Source organism: Linepithema humile, chromosome 1, assembly GCF_040581485.1.
Source record: "Linepithema humile isolate Giens D197 chromosome 1, Lhum_UNIL_v1.0, whole genome shotgun sequence".
Lineage (NCBI taxonomy): Eukaryota > Metazoa > Arthropoda > Insecta > Hymenoptera > Formicidae > Linepithema > Linepithema humile.
The window spans coordinates 34,012,679-34,032,360 of NC_090128.1; the positions used below are offsets into that span (position 1 = coordinate 34,012,679).

At 47.0% G+C, this 19,682-nt stretch overlaps 1 protein-coding gene across 2 annotated transcripts in view; it reads right to left on the reverse strand.

Moving 5' to 3' along the window:
- Window positions 1-2,554: 2,554 nt before the first annotated feature.
- Window positions 2,555-19,682, reverse strand: part of LOC105672731 (serine/threonine-protein kinase 17B-like) — a 100,103-nt gene continuing 82,975 nt past the window's right edge. For both annotated transcript variants that reach the window (XM_012367863.2, XM_067347600.1), the window contains 3 exons: window positions 12,456-12,582; window positions 10,671-10,899; window positions 2,555-7,425 (listed from right to left, as the gene is read on the reverse strand). In XM_012367863.2, coding sequence (XP_012223286.1) covers window positions 6,348-7,425; window positions 10,671-10,899; window positions 12,456-12,582 — 1,434 coding nt within the window. In that variant the 3' untranslated portion in view covers window positions 2,555-6,347. The remainder of the gene's footprint in view (window positions 7,426-10,670; window positions 10,900-12,455; window positions 12,583-19,682) is intronic.

The window sequence follows — 19,682 nt, forward strand, 5'->3', positions numbered from 1 at the left end:
GCGCGTTGTTCGCGCGTAATGCGTGCGTCGCGTTTGCACGTGCGAGTTCCCTGCGATTTACGATCTTAGAATTAGACACAATAGGAACGACCCGACTGGCTCGTTCGCGTCTAATAATCGGCTTGTCGCCGTATATGGAACAGGATTAATGTCCGGTGCTGCCGAGCATTTGCCTAGAATTCGCAAATATCGCCCTTAAAAGGATGTCGGCTATCGAGGGAGATAAGATTTTCGTAACCGTTCGCACCGCTTGGCGAACAAATGAGTCGCGATCCGCTTATCCGTTTGAGAGATACAAGTTCTACGAGTCTTTTCTCGAGAGCCCGCGATACTTCCGCAACGGCACAAATCACAAAGGATTGCAGTTTAACGCGCCGAAGCGTGAGAGCAAAGTTATCGAAATTCGCATGAGAGAAGCTAGAATCGGAATGACGGTCGCGTTTCATGCGCCATGTGGTGCGAATCGGCTTGAAATCCGCCAGGACGAAATCGGTCTGCCCTGTAATTAGAGGCTCGCACGCCGCGGTATTTCATTCGACGTCCGTTTCGAGACGTCCGTTGGAGCAATTCCACACGTGTGCGTTATTCCTTCCTCCTCTTTTTGCAATTCTCTTCCTTTCTTCGCCCGGCGATTACGCAGTAACGCGCGAGACAACTCGCACCCTGACCTACACGCTAATTAACGAATTATCATTCGACAGCGCGAGCGGCGGCGCGACTTTATTTGGTCGCGCCAGGTGTTACGATCGGCACGCCGGCGTTGATTTAGCAATTTCTAGGCGCCACGAAACGCCAAGTAATCGCTCGTCGCCCCCGGCACTTTCCATTATCGGCATAATCCGAGAGGCTGAAATCCGCGAAGGCCGTCGTCACGGCGGATAAAGTGGAAAGAGACAGAGTCGCCGCCGCCGTCCTCTCTCGTTTTCCTGCAAAATTCGACGCGGCACGGATGAAAGCGTGGGAAATCTCGCGCCTCGTCACGGAAACGAGCCTAAAGAGATGGCAAGGAAATTTCTCTACCGATTTCCAATAATCTGCTAACGAATTTAACTGCCAATGAATTTATTCTTGTATATAAAATACAATATCCTGCAATTTTACGATCGCGTTTTATTATATAAAACATTATTCTTGTTATTGTTTGTCAAGAAAAGATGATGAGAATTTTAGTGAAGCTTGAAAGTTAGAAATATCTTTTTCATCTTTTACGGAAGATCAGAGTTTATACGCGGTTAATTTCTGAATTTCTTGAATATGCGAGCGCGACGCGTAGGCATCAAGGTAAAGTCGCGCGCGGTTTTCAGCGCGATTATATCACGTTTCATTCAATTGCAAAACGCGCGTTTATAGCGAGCACACTGTTATTATCTATTAAAATGGCAGTATCTGGCTGTATCGGCTGATTACGTAGTCGCTCGGTGACACAATCGTATTAATGTATAATCGCGGTTTCTCCGTTCGCCCTGTGATCATTGCAAATGTTATTCCGGCAAATAAATCGTGAATTAGAACGTGAACGTTATATAACCTCACAATGAGGGAGGGGAACTCCGCCAAGTGTCGTTACGTTTACTTTTAATGAGAACGCAGCCTCTTATTTTAATATTTAGTTTTATGATAATTCAAAGTTTCGATTAATCGCGAATTAATGAATATTGCGAAGCAAATCACGCGCTTCGCATTATCTTCCGAAAGCCAAAGGACATTTTCCAGGTCTCCGTGTGGCAGAAAAGTCTTTAGAGGTGAATCATCGCGGCAGCTGCGTCGCTGCTAATGTATACCTATTTATAGGATAAAAGGCGACATTCTCGGAAAAAGTGTTCCATTCGCCATATCGGTGGGCAAACGCGCAGATCCAGGGCCGCCCTACCACCGTCCTCGCCGGTGTATCGCGATTTTAATCAGATGACAGGACAACACGCGCAGCACGCATCTCCCGCAGACGCTCTCCCCCAGCAGCCTCCCTCTATTTTTAATCGCATTGCTATTCCACCCTTTGGTCGTCCCGCGAGAGAGGAAGAGTGTTGAATTATTTATAATAATGCCGGATAGGAACAACCGTCGGCATTAATGCGCGAAACGGATTCCTTCTGTTCGCGCCCGTCGAGTGCATTGACCACGCAACGTCAAAATATCTCGCTTCAAGCGTTATTCGAAAATGACAACTAAAGGCATAATTCATTTATGTCGAGAGAACGTCTTCCTGTTCTCTTTTTAAACTAACTTCAATTAACGCAGAGTGTATGGATGAGTAATAAAAAATGTATATAAGTAAAATTCTGAAATAAATCTAAAATTAAATCTAAATTAATAAAATCTAAATTTAGTATTTATTTACACAAAATATAAATAAATACATAGTTTCCAGTGCAAGTTTCTTCAACATGTGTCTATACGCTATAGTGTGCAAGCGCATCCTTTCACTAGGCAACCTGTTCAGCACTGCTGCATGCACGATACTTAACATCTAAAGTGAGTAACTGGAAACGTGGAACATTGGAAAGGTTTTGCCTAGGAGAATGACGGAAATAGTAAAAGAAACTTGCGCTATAGCTTCGTATGCGTATTGTTGCATTTATTTCGTACGTATTATTAAAATTAATACAATGACAGAAGTATTTACAGGAGGCTTTTAGCAACTACATGCGCGACTGTAACCTTCGCGATTAATTCCGGTATTAATGGTATAGTAATAATAATGTAATAATATATAGTTTAATATATATATAATAATAATAATTATTATAGAATATAATAATAATAATAATAATGATAATAGAGAATATATCGGACAGCGCGGCGTGTCCAAGTAGCGCAGAAGACAAGAGACGACGCATCTTTTCTCACGGTATTGGTTTAACACAAAGGAAAAAGCATGAAGTGAAAATTGATTAATTCTGACTAATGACATATCACAAAGAAGAAGAAGAATAAATAATTGCGAATTCACCGCGAGAAAACGTAAATGTCGGCTCGCTCCGAATCACGCCGCTCTCGCCCGTCGTAGCAAAATTATATTACAAATTTATCCTGCCCTTTGATTCTCGGGGACACATCCTGAACCACATTCCCACCCACACGCGCAGACCATGCATCTCGAGGGGGAATTGTGTACGCGCTAGAATTGTACCGCTTGAATGTGTACCGCCGTCGCCGCGCGACGTATCTTACTGTTTAATTTCCGTGTCAACCCTTGGATAATTTCCGACCGGTCGCGAAGTCAACGCGATCCGCAGGGTTGAGAATCGGTCGAATGATCACCTCGCTTCACGAGGTCGGAGAGCATTTCCGCGCTTTTGCTTCGCATTCGCGCGCAATGGTTAAAGCAGCCATTGAAGAGAAGATCAAAAACATTGTGCGATCCTGCTCGCGAAATATTCAACATTCTTTCGACACTCCCGGTATAAATTGCGAAAATTCTACATTTTCATAGTCTAAACGGTAGAAATCCTCGAAATAGTCAACATATCAAAATGTGCTCTTTATATCTTCATATAATTTTGAGAATTGTATCTTGCAATTTTGAAGAAACCACCAAAAACATAGTTTTCTTTACAAAAATGATACAAAATGAGTTTTAAATATATTTACATCGTATTACAAAAAGTTTCGTGACGTTAAAATATGTTACTGGGAAATTTCACGTTCTCGCGTATCCCATAAATTTATGCAGAGAAATGTACAAATTTGCGCGGTTGGACGAGACTCTCATGCTGCTCAAAGTGAGGCTCGCTAACCAAGTTCGTTATTTTTGCAACGCTCTCGTCCGCTCTTCTTTCTTTTGTCGTCTCAAAGACACAGGTCGCTCGTTAGCGTTATGCCAACAAGCGTGTGTCCGTGACGAGATGAACGAAAATTGGAGGCGCGAAAAAAGGGGGGAACGAGCGTGAGAAAGAAGACGAACCGCGTTTATGACTAGCATTCATAGCGCTACCACGCGAGCTACTCGCGTGTCTTCAATTTGCGCGCGATAATGAATTCCGTGGATAAATTCGCGATGTGTGTATGTGCAATTTCGATTTCGCGTGTATGCGAGAATTATACGGGGAGCAGACGAGGTGGATCATTCTTTTTACGTGCATGACGTGAAATAATTATAAAATAATTAAAGAAAAAAAATACCGATTTTAAAGCACATCTAATCATGATTGATATTTTTCACAAAAAAAAAATATATACATGATACAACTTGTGAGCAATTCCTTTTCCCTTTGATAAATGTGCGACGAGAGTCGAAGTTTTCGGTGGTTTTCGTGCGACGAGAGTTCACTGACATCCGAAGGGCTTGACCCCGCGTTGTTGACCTTCTCTGCCGAGGCCGCATTCGAGCTAACTTAAGAATTAGAGACGCCTAGAAGACTCGTCTAGGCTCTCAATTTCGATCTCCCGCGAAGCGTCGCGCGCAATTAAGGCACTTTTCACACCGGCAAGTACCTTCTTTGTCTTCTGTACATCACAGTCTAGTGACTCGAAACCTTGCTGCGTACCGGACAAGTTAAACGTAGGCACTGGCGACATCGTATTTTACGCACACGCATTGTGATTCCCTTAAGAAAGGCACCGGAGTGTTTCTATCTGGATTGTCGCTGGCTGTCGTCGACAACCAGTATGGCAATTTTGATGGAATCACGCGTGATGCACCGAGATACAATATAAGCGATTGCTAGAAATGCAGATTGATTTTTCTCATAATGAAAATCAAATGCTCAAATTGTCGAAACATGTAGCGTCGATAAGACGGTTTCTTTTTTCAATTTCAATTATCAATACATAAATACGTAAATATCTTATATTTAAAATATTGAAATGTCCGCATTAGTTATTCGTTTCGAAAACTCGTATTTCGGAAATCAAGTCCATTAGAATCAAAGTGTTGTTTCAAAACGTGTTTCGGTGCATGGCGCGCGATGCAACTTGAGCCTTCTTCAGCTCGAAAGGACGATCGATCAGTCTATTAGTAAGGGCAGACTGTAAGAGCTGCCTCGGTCCAAGTCTCTTTTCCGCGTCGAGCGTCTTTTTCAGATGCTCGTGGGTTCTGCTATTTACACTTCGCCAAACAGCGACGGAGAGATCCGGTCGAGATTGCCGGAGAACCGCGCATTATTCCCGACCGACCGACTATGCGTGACCTCATTGCGGCAGAATGCGTTTCTCCCGGAATTCGGTGTCGGATGATGCGACGACCTCCGTTCGACCTTCCCCCGGATCTCCGTCGTCGGTCTGGGCGCGGGACCACCCCCGAAATCGGCGTCGCCGCAACCGCAGGCTTCTCTTTTCTTTTTCTTTTCTTTTTCTTCGCGTAAGTCACGCAACTCATTCCGTCGCATTCGTTCCCTTCTCTGATTACTCGAATATGTACATCAAGACCGCCCTCCTCGAAGCTGCTCGTTTGCTCGCTCCACGAAGAAGAAGTCAGCACACACGCAGGCACGCCGCAAATTCACGCACTCACGTACTCACCCGTATTTACAACAGCCATTTGTTCGCTTTGATATGCTACGAGCTACGATCTCTCGATCGGCACCTTCGCGAAGGCACGCGTGTAGAAGCGTTTCGTATGTATATGTATACACGCGGGATACGTTTATGCGCTGCCTAATGTACGATCGTTCTCGGGTTGCCGAGGAATCCGGCAAAAGTCGGGCTAGGGACATCGAGAGGCTGTTCGGGAATTCTGGAGATCAGGTTCGGGTGGTGTGCATAACTTTTCGCTCTCCTCCGCTACGAAATATTTACGGCTACATATTATATATATATATATCGCGATCGAGTTACATGTGATGCTGCTTCGCAAAATCTCTCGGTCGGATACGCCTATGACACAGATCGTCCTCACCGGCGATAGATAAAGCACACCGCCTTCTCCGCAAACTTCACGTTCCCCTAAACGCTATCACAGCATTGTGCACTTTACGAGAAATAGATTCAGAAGTAATTTCTTTCTTTCTTCCTTTTTTACAATTGTCGCATGGCACACGCACTCTCGACTTTACCGTCCTACCGCGACAATCGTAAACCGAGAATCCGAATTCTATTTTTCATAAAGCTCATCGTTCTATATTCTCGTGGAAACCTGAACCCTGCCGGAAGAATCTTCTCCGTCCTCGCAGTCACAGCCTTCACGAACCCCGAGGAACTTTATCTCCTCCCTTCGCTTCACCCTACACATCCCTAAACACCTTGCTGCTCAAAACTTGCCCTTTTCCTCTCTCTCACGTCACTGTATACACGCGATGTGTACAACTGCCTCCCCCATCTCTCCCGGTAATTCCTCGAAGAGGCCGGCAGACGTCCGTCCACCTGGCGCAAGTGCAATTTAAGGCGACACCTGCCCGCGCGGGACGATCTTACGAAGCTTCATGCACCTGGAACCGCCGGATTCGCGCCTGCACCGACTCGCACTGCACCTCGCTGTATCTGGTGTATCTGCCGGCGCGCACGGGCTCCCGGATGACCACCAGGTTGCCGCCCCGCTCGCGGAGCGCCTCGAGGCCGATCTTGCTGGCGCTGCGCAGTGCCGTCGCCGTTGCCATCGACGTCGGCATTTTCGCCATCTTCGTCGTGCCGGACGCGCCGCTCTCCGACGTGAAGCGACTGAGCGCCTTGCTGACGACGCCGCTGCACTCGCGCGGCCACACCTGGGCGGTGCGATGATGCCTGTGGTCCCACCTGTCGGCGGCCGCGTCGGCAGCGGTGAACGGAAAGCTCGCCCTGCCTTGGCTCTTACCGTAAAGTATGAAGTCCAGGGAGTCGTCCGAGTAGATGCTGCTGCGGTCGCTCGAGCTGTCGGTCGAGATCTCGGAGACGGTGTCGCTGCCGCTGTCGCTGCACTGCTGCTCCGCCTCGCCGAGGATGAACACGGGCGTGCACTTGAACACCTCGCCGCCGGCCGGCATCGTATGGGTGGCGGTGGCGCGTCGTTGCTGAATACCGCCGTTACCGCTCGACGACGCGCTCGACGTCGACTCTATGATGACGATCTCCGGCAGAACAGTGCCGGAGAACTTCCGCGCCAGCGAGTCCATATTCCGCTTAAAAGTGTCCCTGCGATCCGGACTCAAGCCGAATCTGATGGGCTTCGGCGTCGATTTCGCGCTCGTGTACAGATTCTCCGTGTGCGAGGAGACGGCGCGGGGACTCGTCGGCTTGGAGGATTCCGGACTGTGGCACAGACTGGTGGACGATCTTTGTTGCTGCTTCTCGCTGTCGCTCTTTGACGTGGGCGACGACGTGTTCGCGATTTGGCCGTTGGCGATCGGTTGCTTCGACGGCGAGGCCTCCTCCTGCGTGGACGTCGTCGTGGAGTCCGTGACGGGGCTGTTGTCCGACGCGGAGCACGTCGTCGATGGCAGAGGCGTCGACGACGCTTGCTCGAATATGCTGAACCAGGGATGCTGAAGGCACTCGGTCACCGTCAGGCGATCGCTGCGAACAAACAAGAAATCGCTTGCTGGGAGACGAATTTGAAATATTTTTATGAACCACGTAAATGCACTTTTGCGGGTATTTCGACGTGATCGAGTCTCGACGTGTTTCCGATGATCGCATCGGAATGCTGAAGATAAGGAACTCGACTTCGTTACGTCGGCTATTTCGGGCTCTCGAACGAATATATCCCGACAACACGCTCGTTCCGCGAACGACTCGCTCTCGTCGTCCTCGTTAACTCGAGGAGCGAGAGAGTCAAAGGGTTAAGAGACCCGTCGCATAAACTCGCAGTCGTTATCTACAGTGGCCATCATCGTCGCGGCGGTCCCACCGACCGTTTTCACGCGGTCGTTTCGTGCCGCGCTCGGTATACCGTGCATCCTAACGCGTTACGCGCTTAACGTATCTCGCTCGACTTCCGGCACACGGAACGGACGGCGACACGGCATGCCTTCGATAACGGGGCGAGGAATTGCGTAACGCGTAACCGTCGAGGAATGTCGGTTTGTCCGAGGAGCTACTAAAGTGTCTTAGAGGGCGACTCCCCTTCAATTTCGGGCCCCGGGCGAAAAAAACGCTCGCCCGAGCGAATTAACGCTTCCACGTCATTCGCGCAATTTGCATTACCGCGTCCGTGCCGCGCGTAAAGGCGAATGGCGAAAGATCAACACCACGGATAAAGACCACGATTGAATTGATTGGCGCAATAATTCCGTGAAACAAATATACACCGAGGGAAAAAGTGTCGATAAAAAAAAGATTGCTAACGTAGCAATTACCGTGATCGCGATAAGTGTTTTATAGATCACGCTCGTTATATTAATCGACGCGCTGTCGTTAACACAATGGCGATTAGTTTCGCAATTGTTTGCGCAGTTAAATGAATAGGCCAATAATGTAAATGGATAATTGAAATACACTCCATCAGCTCTTTAGCAATTCTAACGTGAATGACGTGACGACTGATCGTATGTAAATTGAAACGTGACGTTTCCTTTCTCCGCGTATTTCCGGAAATTTCGATTCCTCACAAAAACAACAATGTGGCTTTGACTTGATCTTCTAAACATGGCAATTCACAGCTCAATAAAGACCGCTGCGCAACGTCGCGATGATAAGTTCCGCGCGATAAAAGGTTCGCAGAGAGGAAGAACGCGAATGTTCCGGATAGCAACTTCCTCTCAGCTGTCCGCGCGATAAGGAAACCTACGAGTTTTTCAGCGGAACTCGCCTTCCTCGCCGTCGCTCTTCCCGCTTCGAAGAAAGTTACGCCGGCGTGACGCGACGCCGTTTTTCTGCCGTCCGCATATTTGCGATGGCGATGACAGTTTCTACCCTCGGACGAGCAAAGCTAATAAATGCATCCCGGCGGAATCACAATGTCGTCATTGTGGCAGCCTCGAAAACGATAAAACCCCAAATATATTAATTTACAAAATAAATAAACTTATGGATTTTTTAGAATTTATATTTGTGATTTTTATTCGTTTTCGCGCTACGTCTTACATATTCGAATAAAAAGTCAAGTTAATAAAGCGATGAAACTTGAACCTTGAAATCTATTATTTTAAAAAATCAATATAATAGAACAATTTAAAGCATATGTTAATTCATAAAATAAATAAGTTTATATGATTTCTTTAGAATTTAATCATTTTTATTCACTTTCATACAACTTGTATAGTCGAACAAAACCCGCAGCTATGAAAGTTAAACCCGAGGCTATGATCTGTTCAAGAATTTGCACAATAAAAAAGCAAGTGCTAAATCAATTCAAACTGTATCAGTTTATTAAATAAATGAGTCTACATGATTTTTTGAGACTTCATATTTACGACTTTTGTTTTTCTTCGCATTATCTCTCGTACAGTCGAATGAAAGTCGAAGCTAATAAAGCGATGAAAGTTAAACCCGAGGCTAGGATCTCTGTTGCTCCAAGAATCCGTGCAATGAAAGACCAACGCGATAAAACGGTTCAAAATATATATATTAATTTGTAAAATAAATGAGTTTAGAGGATTTTTTTTAGAATTCAGATTTACGGCTTTTATTCGCTTTCATGTTACGTATCTTATATATGGTCGAATGAAAACCGAGGCTAATATAAAGCGATGAAAGTTGAACCCGAGGCTAGGATCTGCTCGCTTCATAAATCTATACAATAAAAGACCAACGGCCGGCCAGGAATCCACGCGGCATTCCGGCGACAGGAAGCTCTCGCTAACGCAAAGCCGACCGTCGCGAGATTCTCATGAGTGAATGGCTTTCTCTCGTCGAAGCGTGACGCGATTAGATCTCGAAGCTCGGGCGGCGTTTGACCTACTAATTCCGAATTGCGCTTACCGTACTTAATGAATCGTTACCGTCGCCGATGTCGTCATCTCGGTTACATGTCGCGGAATGTCGCAGCGCCGCCCGCAACGATACGTCTACGTGACGCGATTGTTTTCGTTCCGCGAAATAGACCGACGCTACTGACATAACTGCCAACAAAGTAATCGACGCGGGCGCGCGCCGTTCGGGCTATCTTCTTTCGCTTCGAGGTAAGCGCCGTATCTTCCCGGTAGCTTGCCGCAAGCCTTCCGTGAAGGAATTATTTTTCACCGGTCCAGGAATCCTCGCGCGGGGGAGGGGGTTCTCTGGTAACGCGATCTCATCGACGAACCGGACGCCGGAGCTGAAGACTCTCGGCGATAATCTAAACTCGACATCGAGAAACGCGACACGGAAATCGCGGAACGACGTGGGTGTGTAAGCGTCAATCGCGACGACGACGTCTCCGATCGCGGAATAGCGAATGGAAATCTCTCCGTCGAATCAAGTGGAGCATATGAAGATAAATGGCGACGAAGCGGCTCGCGATGATCAATGAATCTCGCCGTCCGTCGCGCCGTCGCGCGCTTTACACGCCCGATATCACACACGTTGTTTTAATCGCGTTTGAATTAAGTTTCTCAGGCTTGATTTTCTTTCGGTTCAATCTCCACGATATTAATGTATCCATCGCGAAATCATGCATCGTGACGTCAACACACATTTGCGACGTCATAAATTATCGCTGGCGCGTTCCATTAAATTAGAAAAATAATTTTTTTATACAAAACTAAAGGTTACAAAAGTAAATTTACGCGACAGAAAATCTTGACGAATATAACAATTCTTTTCAAGAGAGAATATGCGTTTTACAGTTCGACTCTGCCTTTCTGCCGCAAACGTGTTAAACAGAACAGTACACAACTTACCACGGGTCTTTGACCATGAGCTTGCGCATGAGATCGCGCGCCTCCTCGGAAACGTCCTCAAAGAGATCGTCCGGGAAGTCCAGGCGACACCTACTGATGTTGCAGAACGTCTCCTGCTTCGTGTCACCGCCGAACGGCGAGCATCCCGTTAGCAGCACGTAGAGCAGCACGCCGACGGACCACATGTCGGTCGCCAGACTGATTGGCTCGTAATTCAGGACCTCCGGCGCTGAAACACACACGGTAAAAGAGCGATTTATAGCGTGGAGGACTGCCGAGTCCTGTCGACTCGCGCATCAAATCCTGCGTCGCCGGTGATTAAATTCGAGAGAAAAATAACGCCGTTTACGTCGAGTCTTTCTGCGTCGTCTATTGCGCTGCGTCGGTGCTTAATGTGCATTCTTCAACCGGATAATAATAATTGTAACCGTGGACATATTAGGTCCCGCGCGCGGCGTAATCGCGGTTCTTGTTCCTTGCGTAATAACCGACGTTCGAATTGCTACTTTGTATCGGCTCGCTTCCGACTCGAACCGCGTCGGTTTTTCCGCGCGCATCCTCGCGCATCCGTTCGGACTTGATCGCCGCGAGGATTCTTGTTTTATCGCCGAACAATCTCGCTAATTTCTGCGAATGATCTCGAAGCTGACGCTAATTGACCGATTAAGATTTATGAGCGGGAGAAATAACGCAATCGCAATTTTTTCCTTGAATTAAGGTCGATCTCGTCTCGTTTTTGTTCAATATTACCACACGTAATTTTGTAGTTATTTCTTTAACTCATTTCGCGGTTCTTGAAATAATAATTTTTCTTTTCCCAGGACGATTTCAGGTGGTTTCTGGCGAACGTCGAAGACTCGTGCGAAGACCAGCGCGAGACTTTTCGATCTTCTCCGTGGAGAGATTCTCGTGACTCGCTGTTGCCTAACACCTTCGTCCGCTTAGGGCACCGTTAGACGGTAGTGCGATGTAATTGCGACGGTAATCGTTGCGAGAATCGTAAAAGGGTCCACTCGACTGATCGGGCGCGCCGCAGCGACCACGTGCGACTCCTCCAGCCAGTCGCAAAGTGGCTTGTTCTGTTCAATTATGCAACGCGCCTGTTTCCTTAATGGAACTGCGCAGTATGGACCGTTTCTTGGTTGGCACGAACCAAGTCGAAAACGTGGAACATGCAAAAGTAGGGGTCGCCGTGATCGACTTCCGAGCCCGAAAATCGTCGACAAACTTACACCAGACGTTAATAACGCTTTACACTTCCGACTTAAATTCTCGAATTCAACGCATTATATTCAAACATTTTTGCATCGTGACTGTTGAGAAAAAATATAAAATTATAATTTTATTCATTAGCTTACTTACTGTATAAATTATTGTTAATATTTTAGCTTTAATCTTTCAAATGTTTAGAGATGCTATACTTGAGTAGTCGCAAATATTTAAATATGATGCGCGAAAACTTGAAAAAAGTTTTTAAAACAGAAACAAGACATCATTGCTGCTTAATGCATGTGCACGTTTGCCGTATATGGTTTGCCTCGCGAAAACGTTATCAGGATTGTGTGACTGTTATCCTCGCAATGACGCACAAGCTCGACGCAGTGTTGGAGAAAACGCGCAGGTGTCAAGTACGGTTACCGTTTCTGCCGGCTATTTGCACTAAGCAGATTAGCACGAGAGTCCTTTTGCCTTAGTCACGTTACGTGGTGACGAATGACATATTCGAAATTCCTGCAAAATTTCGTTCGCGGAACACGAATGTGCACACGGTGTGCGAAAACTCACCAACATAGTCGGGCGTGCCCAGAATCTCTCGTATGTCCGCTCCGTGACTGATGTACCGCGATATGCCGAAGTCGCATAACTTGACGTCGCAATCCGGAAACTCTCCGGTGAGCACCAGATTCTGCGGCTGAAACAAGAAAGAAAACAAAACTTGAACTAAAGTATAATTCGATCTCATTAATTCAGAGAGATCATTATATCAAGATGAAACTCGCATAAATAATTTCTCCTTTTCTTCCTCGGATTGCTCCGTGCGTGTATAATTGGGAAACTGCCCGAAAGACGGACCGAGGCGCAGCGCGGTCTGCAAAACACACGGAGAAAGAGAAGCGAGAGTTTTATCCCGACGTAACCTGCCACGACAATGTCAATTTCTCGCCGCGAAAATAATACGGAGAAAGTAAAGCTTCTTTTCAGTCGGAAGACAGTCGCATGACGTTTGCCGTCCTGGTATTCTCCACTCGGCTGTTAATACGGTCAAAGCGCCCTGGGTGTGTTTCGTGGTGTCAGCCAATTATCGAGAGCACGCAAGCGAGCGGAGCCGAAAGCGGATTTTTTTACTGCTGCCTGCGATTTCGGGAATTTCGGCGCCACGGCGTGAATGCAGTCCCGGCGTGAATTACGGCGATACGTAATTACAATATCCGTGCGATCGTTAACTTCGTGACTCACAGTTTAATTTTACGCCACCTTTCCGTGTTTCGCGTCGGAATTTTAATTCGATTCATAATTATCGGGATCGCCGATATATCTGGCGCGACGCGAGAAGTTTCCGAAAAATAATGACTTCCGCGTCTCGACTGATAGATACTTTTTATCTCGCGCCGCGCCACGATGATTAATCATCGGCACGCTCGCGGGACGGAGAGAGGAAAACGCGCGGGGGGTGCTCGTTGGCGCAGTTGCGACCGGCACGTATAACGCGCGCGCACATACGGCACACACGTAACACACGCGCGTGGAAATTTTTCGACGATCAGGTGGAAGAAACGGTGCACCGAACGTCCGTATTACAATAATATGAGAGCGCGGCGGCGTAGGCGTATCTCGCGCCCGTCGTGCATCGGCAAGGTAATGCCGATGTAAACGATTCCGCGATAAGAAAGGTCGTCGCGCGGCCTAGGTGCAATTCTCACATGCCCACATATCGTTTTTCTCCGCCGTTTCCCTCCTCTTCCCCCTCGCCACGACTCTTTCCCCGGAAAACAATCGAACAATGCTGAAGAGGCAGCGGCGAGGCTGGAGCGGACGGCCGGGGCTCGTCGGGCGGGCGAGGGGACGCGGGGAGGCAGCTCGTTGCCGGTCCATTGTCAACGCTCCGCGACTGGTTTACGACCACCTAGGTCGCCCGAGAATTATGTCTTCAGTACCGGGTCGCGACTCCGAAAGGACGCCATTATCGAGACGCTTTATTAAGGGGAAACGCGCGCGCGCGCGCGCGCGCGCGGTGAAACCACGTGTCCGCCGCGATCGCTCGTTTCGATTATCCGCGAAAGCGAAAGGGGCAGTTACATTAAATATCTTTAATTAAGCAACAAACGGGGCCGGAATCGGCCCTCGTGAGGCGAGGCTGCGCGCAGATGTTTGCCATGCAGTCTGCAAAGGACTTAAACCGTGATAAAAGACTGCGGATCACAATAACGTTAATGGGAGCGACAAAAGTCGTCGGCCCTGTGTTGGTCGTAAAAAAAGACGCTCACTCAATTAGGGTGAGAATAAGGGGGATACAAAATATAGACCTATTCACTTGGCGCGTATTGATAATATTGCGTAATTAGTATTTATAGCGCGCAGCTTGCAGAGTTGAAAATACTGCTGCAACAATACGGCATCGCATATGAAAGTAATGGTGTAATAAATAGCATTACCGGTGTAATAAAGATGTCCCGCGTAATAAACCGTATGACGAATAATAAGTAACGAAGTATATTAAAAATAATAATAAATTATATAGAACTCGCATAATATAAGTAATATTAACACATTGAATGCCGAGTGAGTTTTATATGTCTGCCGATACATCGCAATATACACATGTATTGTTAAATTATTACAAAAATCAAATTCTTCAAATGCTCACACATTTATTATTTTTCATCCAAAATTTTACACTTTTATGGACTAGAATCATTGAAATTAATTTGTACAACGCTGGTCGCTCAAAAGTGTCGGTCATCGGTGATCCTCACGGCATTCAATGCGTTGAAAATCGAACAACAAATAACATTACAAGTTAGTTCACAAATGACCTTTTTTTGATAAACAGTTGATTCCATGCAAATAAGTCCCCGTTCGCTCTGTTTCTATCTTATGTTTTTCCCGAATTAGAAGAAATATGACAAATTATTAATAGTTCGCGCATAATTGATATTAATATAATTTTCCGCAACAAAATGCACATTACGCGACGGCAGCAACACGTTTGAGCGACACAGATTGCAAGCGTCCAGGCATCAAGGATCACGAGGCAGTAATGAAGATTGAAGACTTAACGCTAAATTCAAATAAGGTTATTATCCTTATCGCGGACGATGCAGAAATTTGCATGATCGATGACACCATTCTTCGCGGCCGGCCGCAAGAAATTGCGATTCGTGCTGCCCGCCCGGCCGTTCCTCCCCTACCCCGTCCCCGTCGCCCCCTCGACGTTGAAGTCGCTAAATTTAAATAACGTTCGTGGCTGGCGATGCGGAATTTTCGCGCATGATCGATGACACGGAGCCTCGACGTCGGAGTCGGAAGGCGGAGATTGCCGCGCGCGATGCATACGAGATGCAGATCGGGGACAATTTTCGCGGTAATCGATCGGCTCGCCCACGCCCCGATCGACCAGCTCGCTAAAAACCGATCGTCGACGTGCGCTCGAGAAACCCGCGAGCCGCTAACTGACGCACGCGTACTCCGTAATGGTTAATTATGGAAATCTCTTTGTTCCTTATTAGGGCGACTTCCTGGACTCGAGAAGCGCGACCCCGAATTGATTCCTACGCAGCGCTAGCAGCGCGCACGCACCGAAAGGAAACGCGTACCGGGCCTTGATTAACGCTGATTTTCCGGATTCCGGAGTTACTCGCCGTTTCAATTATCCGGAAGCCCCACCGGCGAAATCTCGTAAGCGTGTAATGCAAATGCGCCAACACAATGAGACATTAGATGCGCGTAATGAGAATTCGCTGTAAATTTCCGTTGATGATGCAAATTAATGGCGAGCACATACATTTTTTTATTAAAGAGAATGGATAAATAATTGACAAATAACTACGTATAATTTTATAGGTTGATTTTAATCAATGTAACAATATTCCTATTATAATCTCTGCAAGAAAAGGCTTAGCAAGTGGAGTAAGAACGGCCACAAAAGTGGGATGACAAGACACAAAAAAATTGAGAAATTAGAACGACGTCGCTTTTTTTTTGGTCGCAGCAATCTCTCGAGCCGAAATTTCGAAAGAGGAAACGTGACACGGAGAAAACCGACCTGCAACCTCGCGCCGTCACGGAGTCGCTTTTGAATCGCATTATTCGTCGTACATCGAGTAGCTCATGATGAAGCCCGGTCACGTTCGACTCGTAACTCGGTTTAACGAAACGTAACACACAAACTGAATCCTCGAGCGAGCCGAGTGCACGAGTCGTCTGCCTTTGTTCCCGCCACGTCCTTTTACAAACGCAAGACGCTTCTGCTCGATAAATTTTCTTCCCAAATTTCGATAAATACGCGCGTCAAATTTAAATGCGAGGTGAAAGAGCTGCAATCGATGTTGATCTTCAACAATGTGTTTCTCTGAACATCACGAAAAATATATTGCACTGCGACAATCGTGCGTCACGCAGCTCGTCCAATTCTATTTAGCTTGCACGTGTGCGATTCAGGCATGTAGGAATTTTAAAGCACAAAATGCATTAAAGTCCCCCTTTCGACGAACGCGCTCCCCAGCAACGGCAGACCCGATGCAACGTGGCGGCAGCTGTCTATGAAACTATACGCACACCGATGCGTATTTTTCGAGGGGACACACGACGGTTCCAACGTTCATTACGCGCCTGATGGCAGCCCTGTTTAATTCAACGCATTTAATAAACGATTCGACGGCGTGCACTCGTCACGTAATCGAGGTAATTAATCGTCGCGTGAGCCCATGTACAGCTTTTTTCTCCCCCATATAACGAGACGGTCCGACGATGTCTCATTTTTTTTTTATCGCAAGAGCGGAGCGCATCTCATTCAAAACTTATTTCATCCTTAATTAACAACGCAAAATATAGAGTCCAGATTCTTCGCATATTTTAATCCTTCCGCTGTTGCCAAAAATTCCTGGCAAATCTTCCCTTCTTGTAAAGAATGGAAAGAATACATTGGCATAGTTATACTGTCTATTTAAAAAATTATATTTGTAATGAAAATGTCAAGTTTTTACAGCATGCCAGGAAATAAAGTAGCGTATACATGTCGATTTATCGGACACATATATGGATCAACAGCGAAACAATTTAAATTCGAAAACTACCGCCGCTGTTTTCGTACTCTCTTTCATCGACTTGAGGTCGTCGTTGCTTCGACAATAAGGCCGACTTCAATAGCTTCCGAAACGCGCAAGAAATGTCAGTCGTAATAAAATATACAATTCAAATCCCTTCGCGCTTGATTACTTTCAAACGAAATGCTCGAGCGAAAATAAAGCGTGACTGGATCAAATCGATCACGCTTTTTTTCACGATTGACATACTTCCTGCAACACGTCGTCTACTCTACCGTTCTTGCGCAATCTTGCACGAGTCTGTAGAAAACGGCGATGCGCGCGGCAGGCTTGACGTGAATATCGATCGTGCGCACCCCTTTGCGAATTGTAACAGGTGTTCCCGCGACTCACGCAGCGGACACTTCTGTCGGATGTTGGCACTTAAGTGCCGCGACCCGCGCAAAAACGATTTGCAAGAAGGACGCGCGTCATTAAATCGAAGCCAGCAGCTATTCATCTTATCCGTACAAAAAGCGTCGACCCGCGACAATTCTCACGATCGTCCGGCGCGAGATTTAACTGTGCCGTCGTTCCCCCCGATGAAGACATTTCTATAGAATTAGAAACATCTCTGGAGAATTAGAAACGAGAGCGGAGAAACATTTTGTGTAATTAAGAGCGGTTCGAAAGACGCCAATTGGAGAGGCGATCGCGGAAAGATTTCACGAGAGAGTTAACGGACCAGATCTGCGCGTCGTTATCCGCCGTGGAGTACATTGTCCCCGCGAAACGTAAGAAATCATCCGCAGGAATAACGGTGCGCCTTCCGCCTTTGAAACGAGGCTTTATTTTCAAAGCACAATGCGAGAGCTCGCGCGGGTGAAACTCGCGCGCGAGACTCTTTACGCGCCGGGCACGGCAGTTAGGCGCGCGCTCGCCTATCTCGCGCTCGTTAGGCGTGTCAATGAGCCATCCGGGGTAATTAGCCCGCTGATCCGCTTAACAATGTGTGACACTTCGTGAGTCGTCTCGCGTACGTGAGCAAACGGCAATTAGAAGCGAAAGGCGTCGAAAATGGCTGTGGGGGCGACCTGGTCGCGTTACCCGTTTTCATTGTATACGGATTTTCCGTGCGAGCGCGAGCCGGCCGTTCGCCACTTCGCAACGTCTGCGGAATAATTAATCGACAATTAATTGGGATACGCGCGATCTGAAGTGCACATTTCGAAATCCCAACTTCTTATTTCTCAGCAACTGCCGTTGCAAATTATACCGCCGCGAGCCCGAGCGATCAATATCCGCGTCTTCGTACTTTTATTACGCACAAGTCGATCCTTTCGCCGAGCGATAACTGCGGGAGTCCTTTCCCTCTCTTTCCCTCTCGCTCGTTTGTTCGAACTTTATTGCGTGCCTAATACGCCGGAGCACGCATACGCGCACGCATGAGTTTCGCACGCGCGGGCCCGTTCGCCTTCCCCCTTCGCTCGGCCGCCGGAAGTTTCAATGAACGCGAGAGACGGATCCTCATAAATCCGTCGGCTAAAAAGCGTCGTGCCCCCGCAGGCGGTCCGCCTGCCTTCTTCGTGCGCTAATTTTTCCCGTCGAAAATCTCACGTCGCGGTTCGTCGGTTTCCAGGCTTCGCGCTCAAAGCGATTTTCTATCTGTCAAAAGTGTTTCCTCTTTTTCTCCAATGTCAGCTCATTCGAACATAATTATTTATGTAACTGTAAACATTATCGTAATAGAAAACTGTATTAAAACCTCTAACTTTATTTTTAAAATATCGAAGTTATCATTTAAAAAAAAATAGATGTTCTGATAAAGAATGAAACGCGGGAAGTTATATTACTCTTTGTATCGCATTTTTTTTAATTATCTTAACGAACTGTTGAATGAATAGACTATGTTAAAAAATAATTCGCACTGCAATTCGCCGCATGCGTAAATACATACGCACTGCATGATAATAATTGATAAACACGTCAGTTGATAACGTGTATCGCCGCGGCAGGCACGTTTTATCTCCGCGTTATGGTAATAAAGGCGGAATGCTGCTTGTCCTCTGCCCGAGAACTCGTCGGCCATTGTGTTCGTTACACGAGAGAGACGCGCATTAATTCTTATTGCGCTTTAATTGCCTAATAAACGCGAATGGGAATATTTTACAGCCTCTTCGGAAAATAATTTCCGTCGAATTGCAAAAAGTGCTTGATTCACTCGTCAGAGACATAGAGATACATGCATTTATTCTTCAAAATAATTAATTCCTCGTGTTTATTAATTGGCATTTCGCAGAAGCGCGATGTTAATCGACGATCCGTAGGAATTAATTCAACGAACTGGTCGCCAGTCCCCCTCGAGCGATAAGCGCGAATTGCTTTATTAAAGCGAGTCGGACATCCGTCGCTTTTCATCGGATTTTCCAAGGAAGAGAGGCGATCGACCCCGCACGCGAGATTCATCAATGAACCCGCTCGTTGGCCTCGCGGCGAACTGTTACCAAGAACTGCATCTCGCGCGCGACCGAGAGCAATCGATATACATATATCACCGTCCGTTCATTAGGCGCGGCGATGCATTCGATGAAATCGAGCACTTAATAGGATACCCGAGCTCCACCCCGTAGATCCGGCGTGCTTTAGGCTCGTTGAAAGGCGTGCGTTTACGGCTCTAGGATTACCCTGTGTGCGTGCCGCAAACGCCGCGGAATCGATATCACGCGGGCCGAAGGCGCAAACAATATTTGTAAAGCTGCCACACACGCGA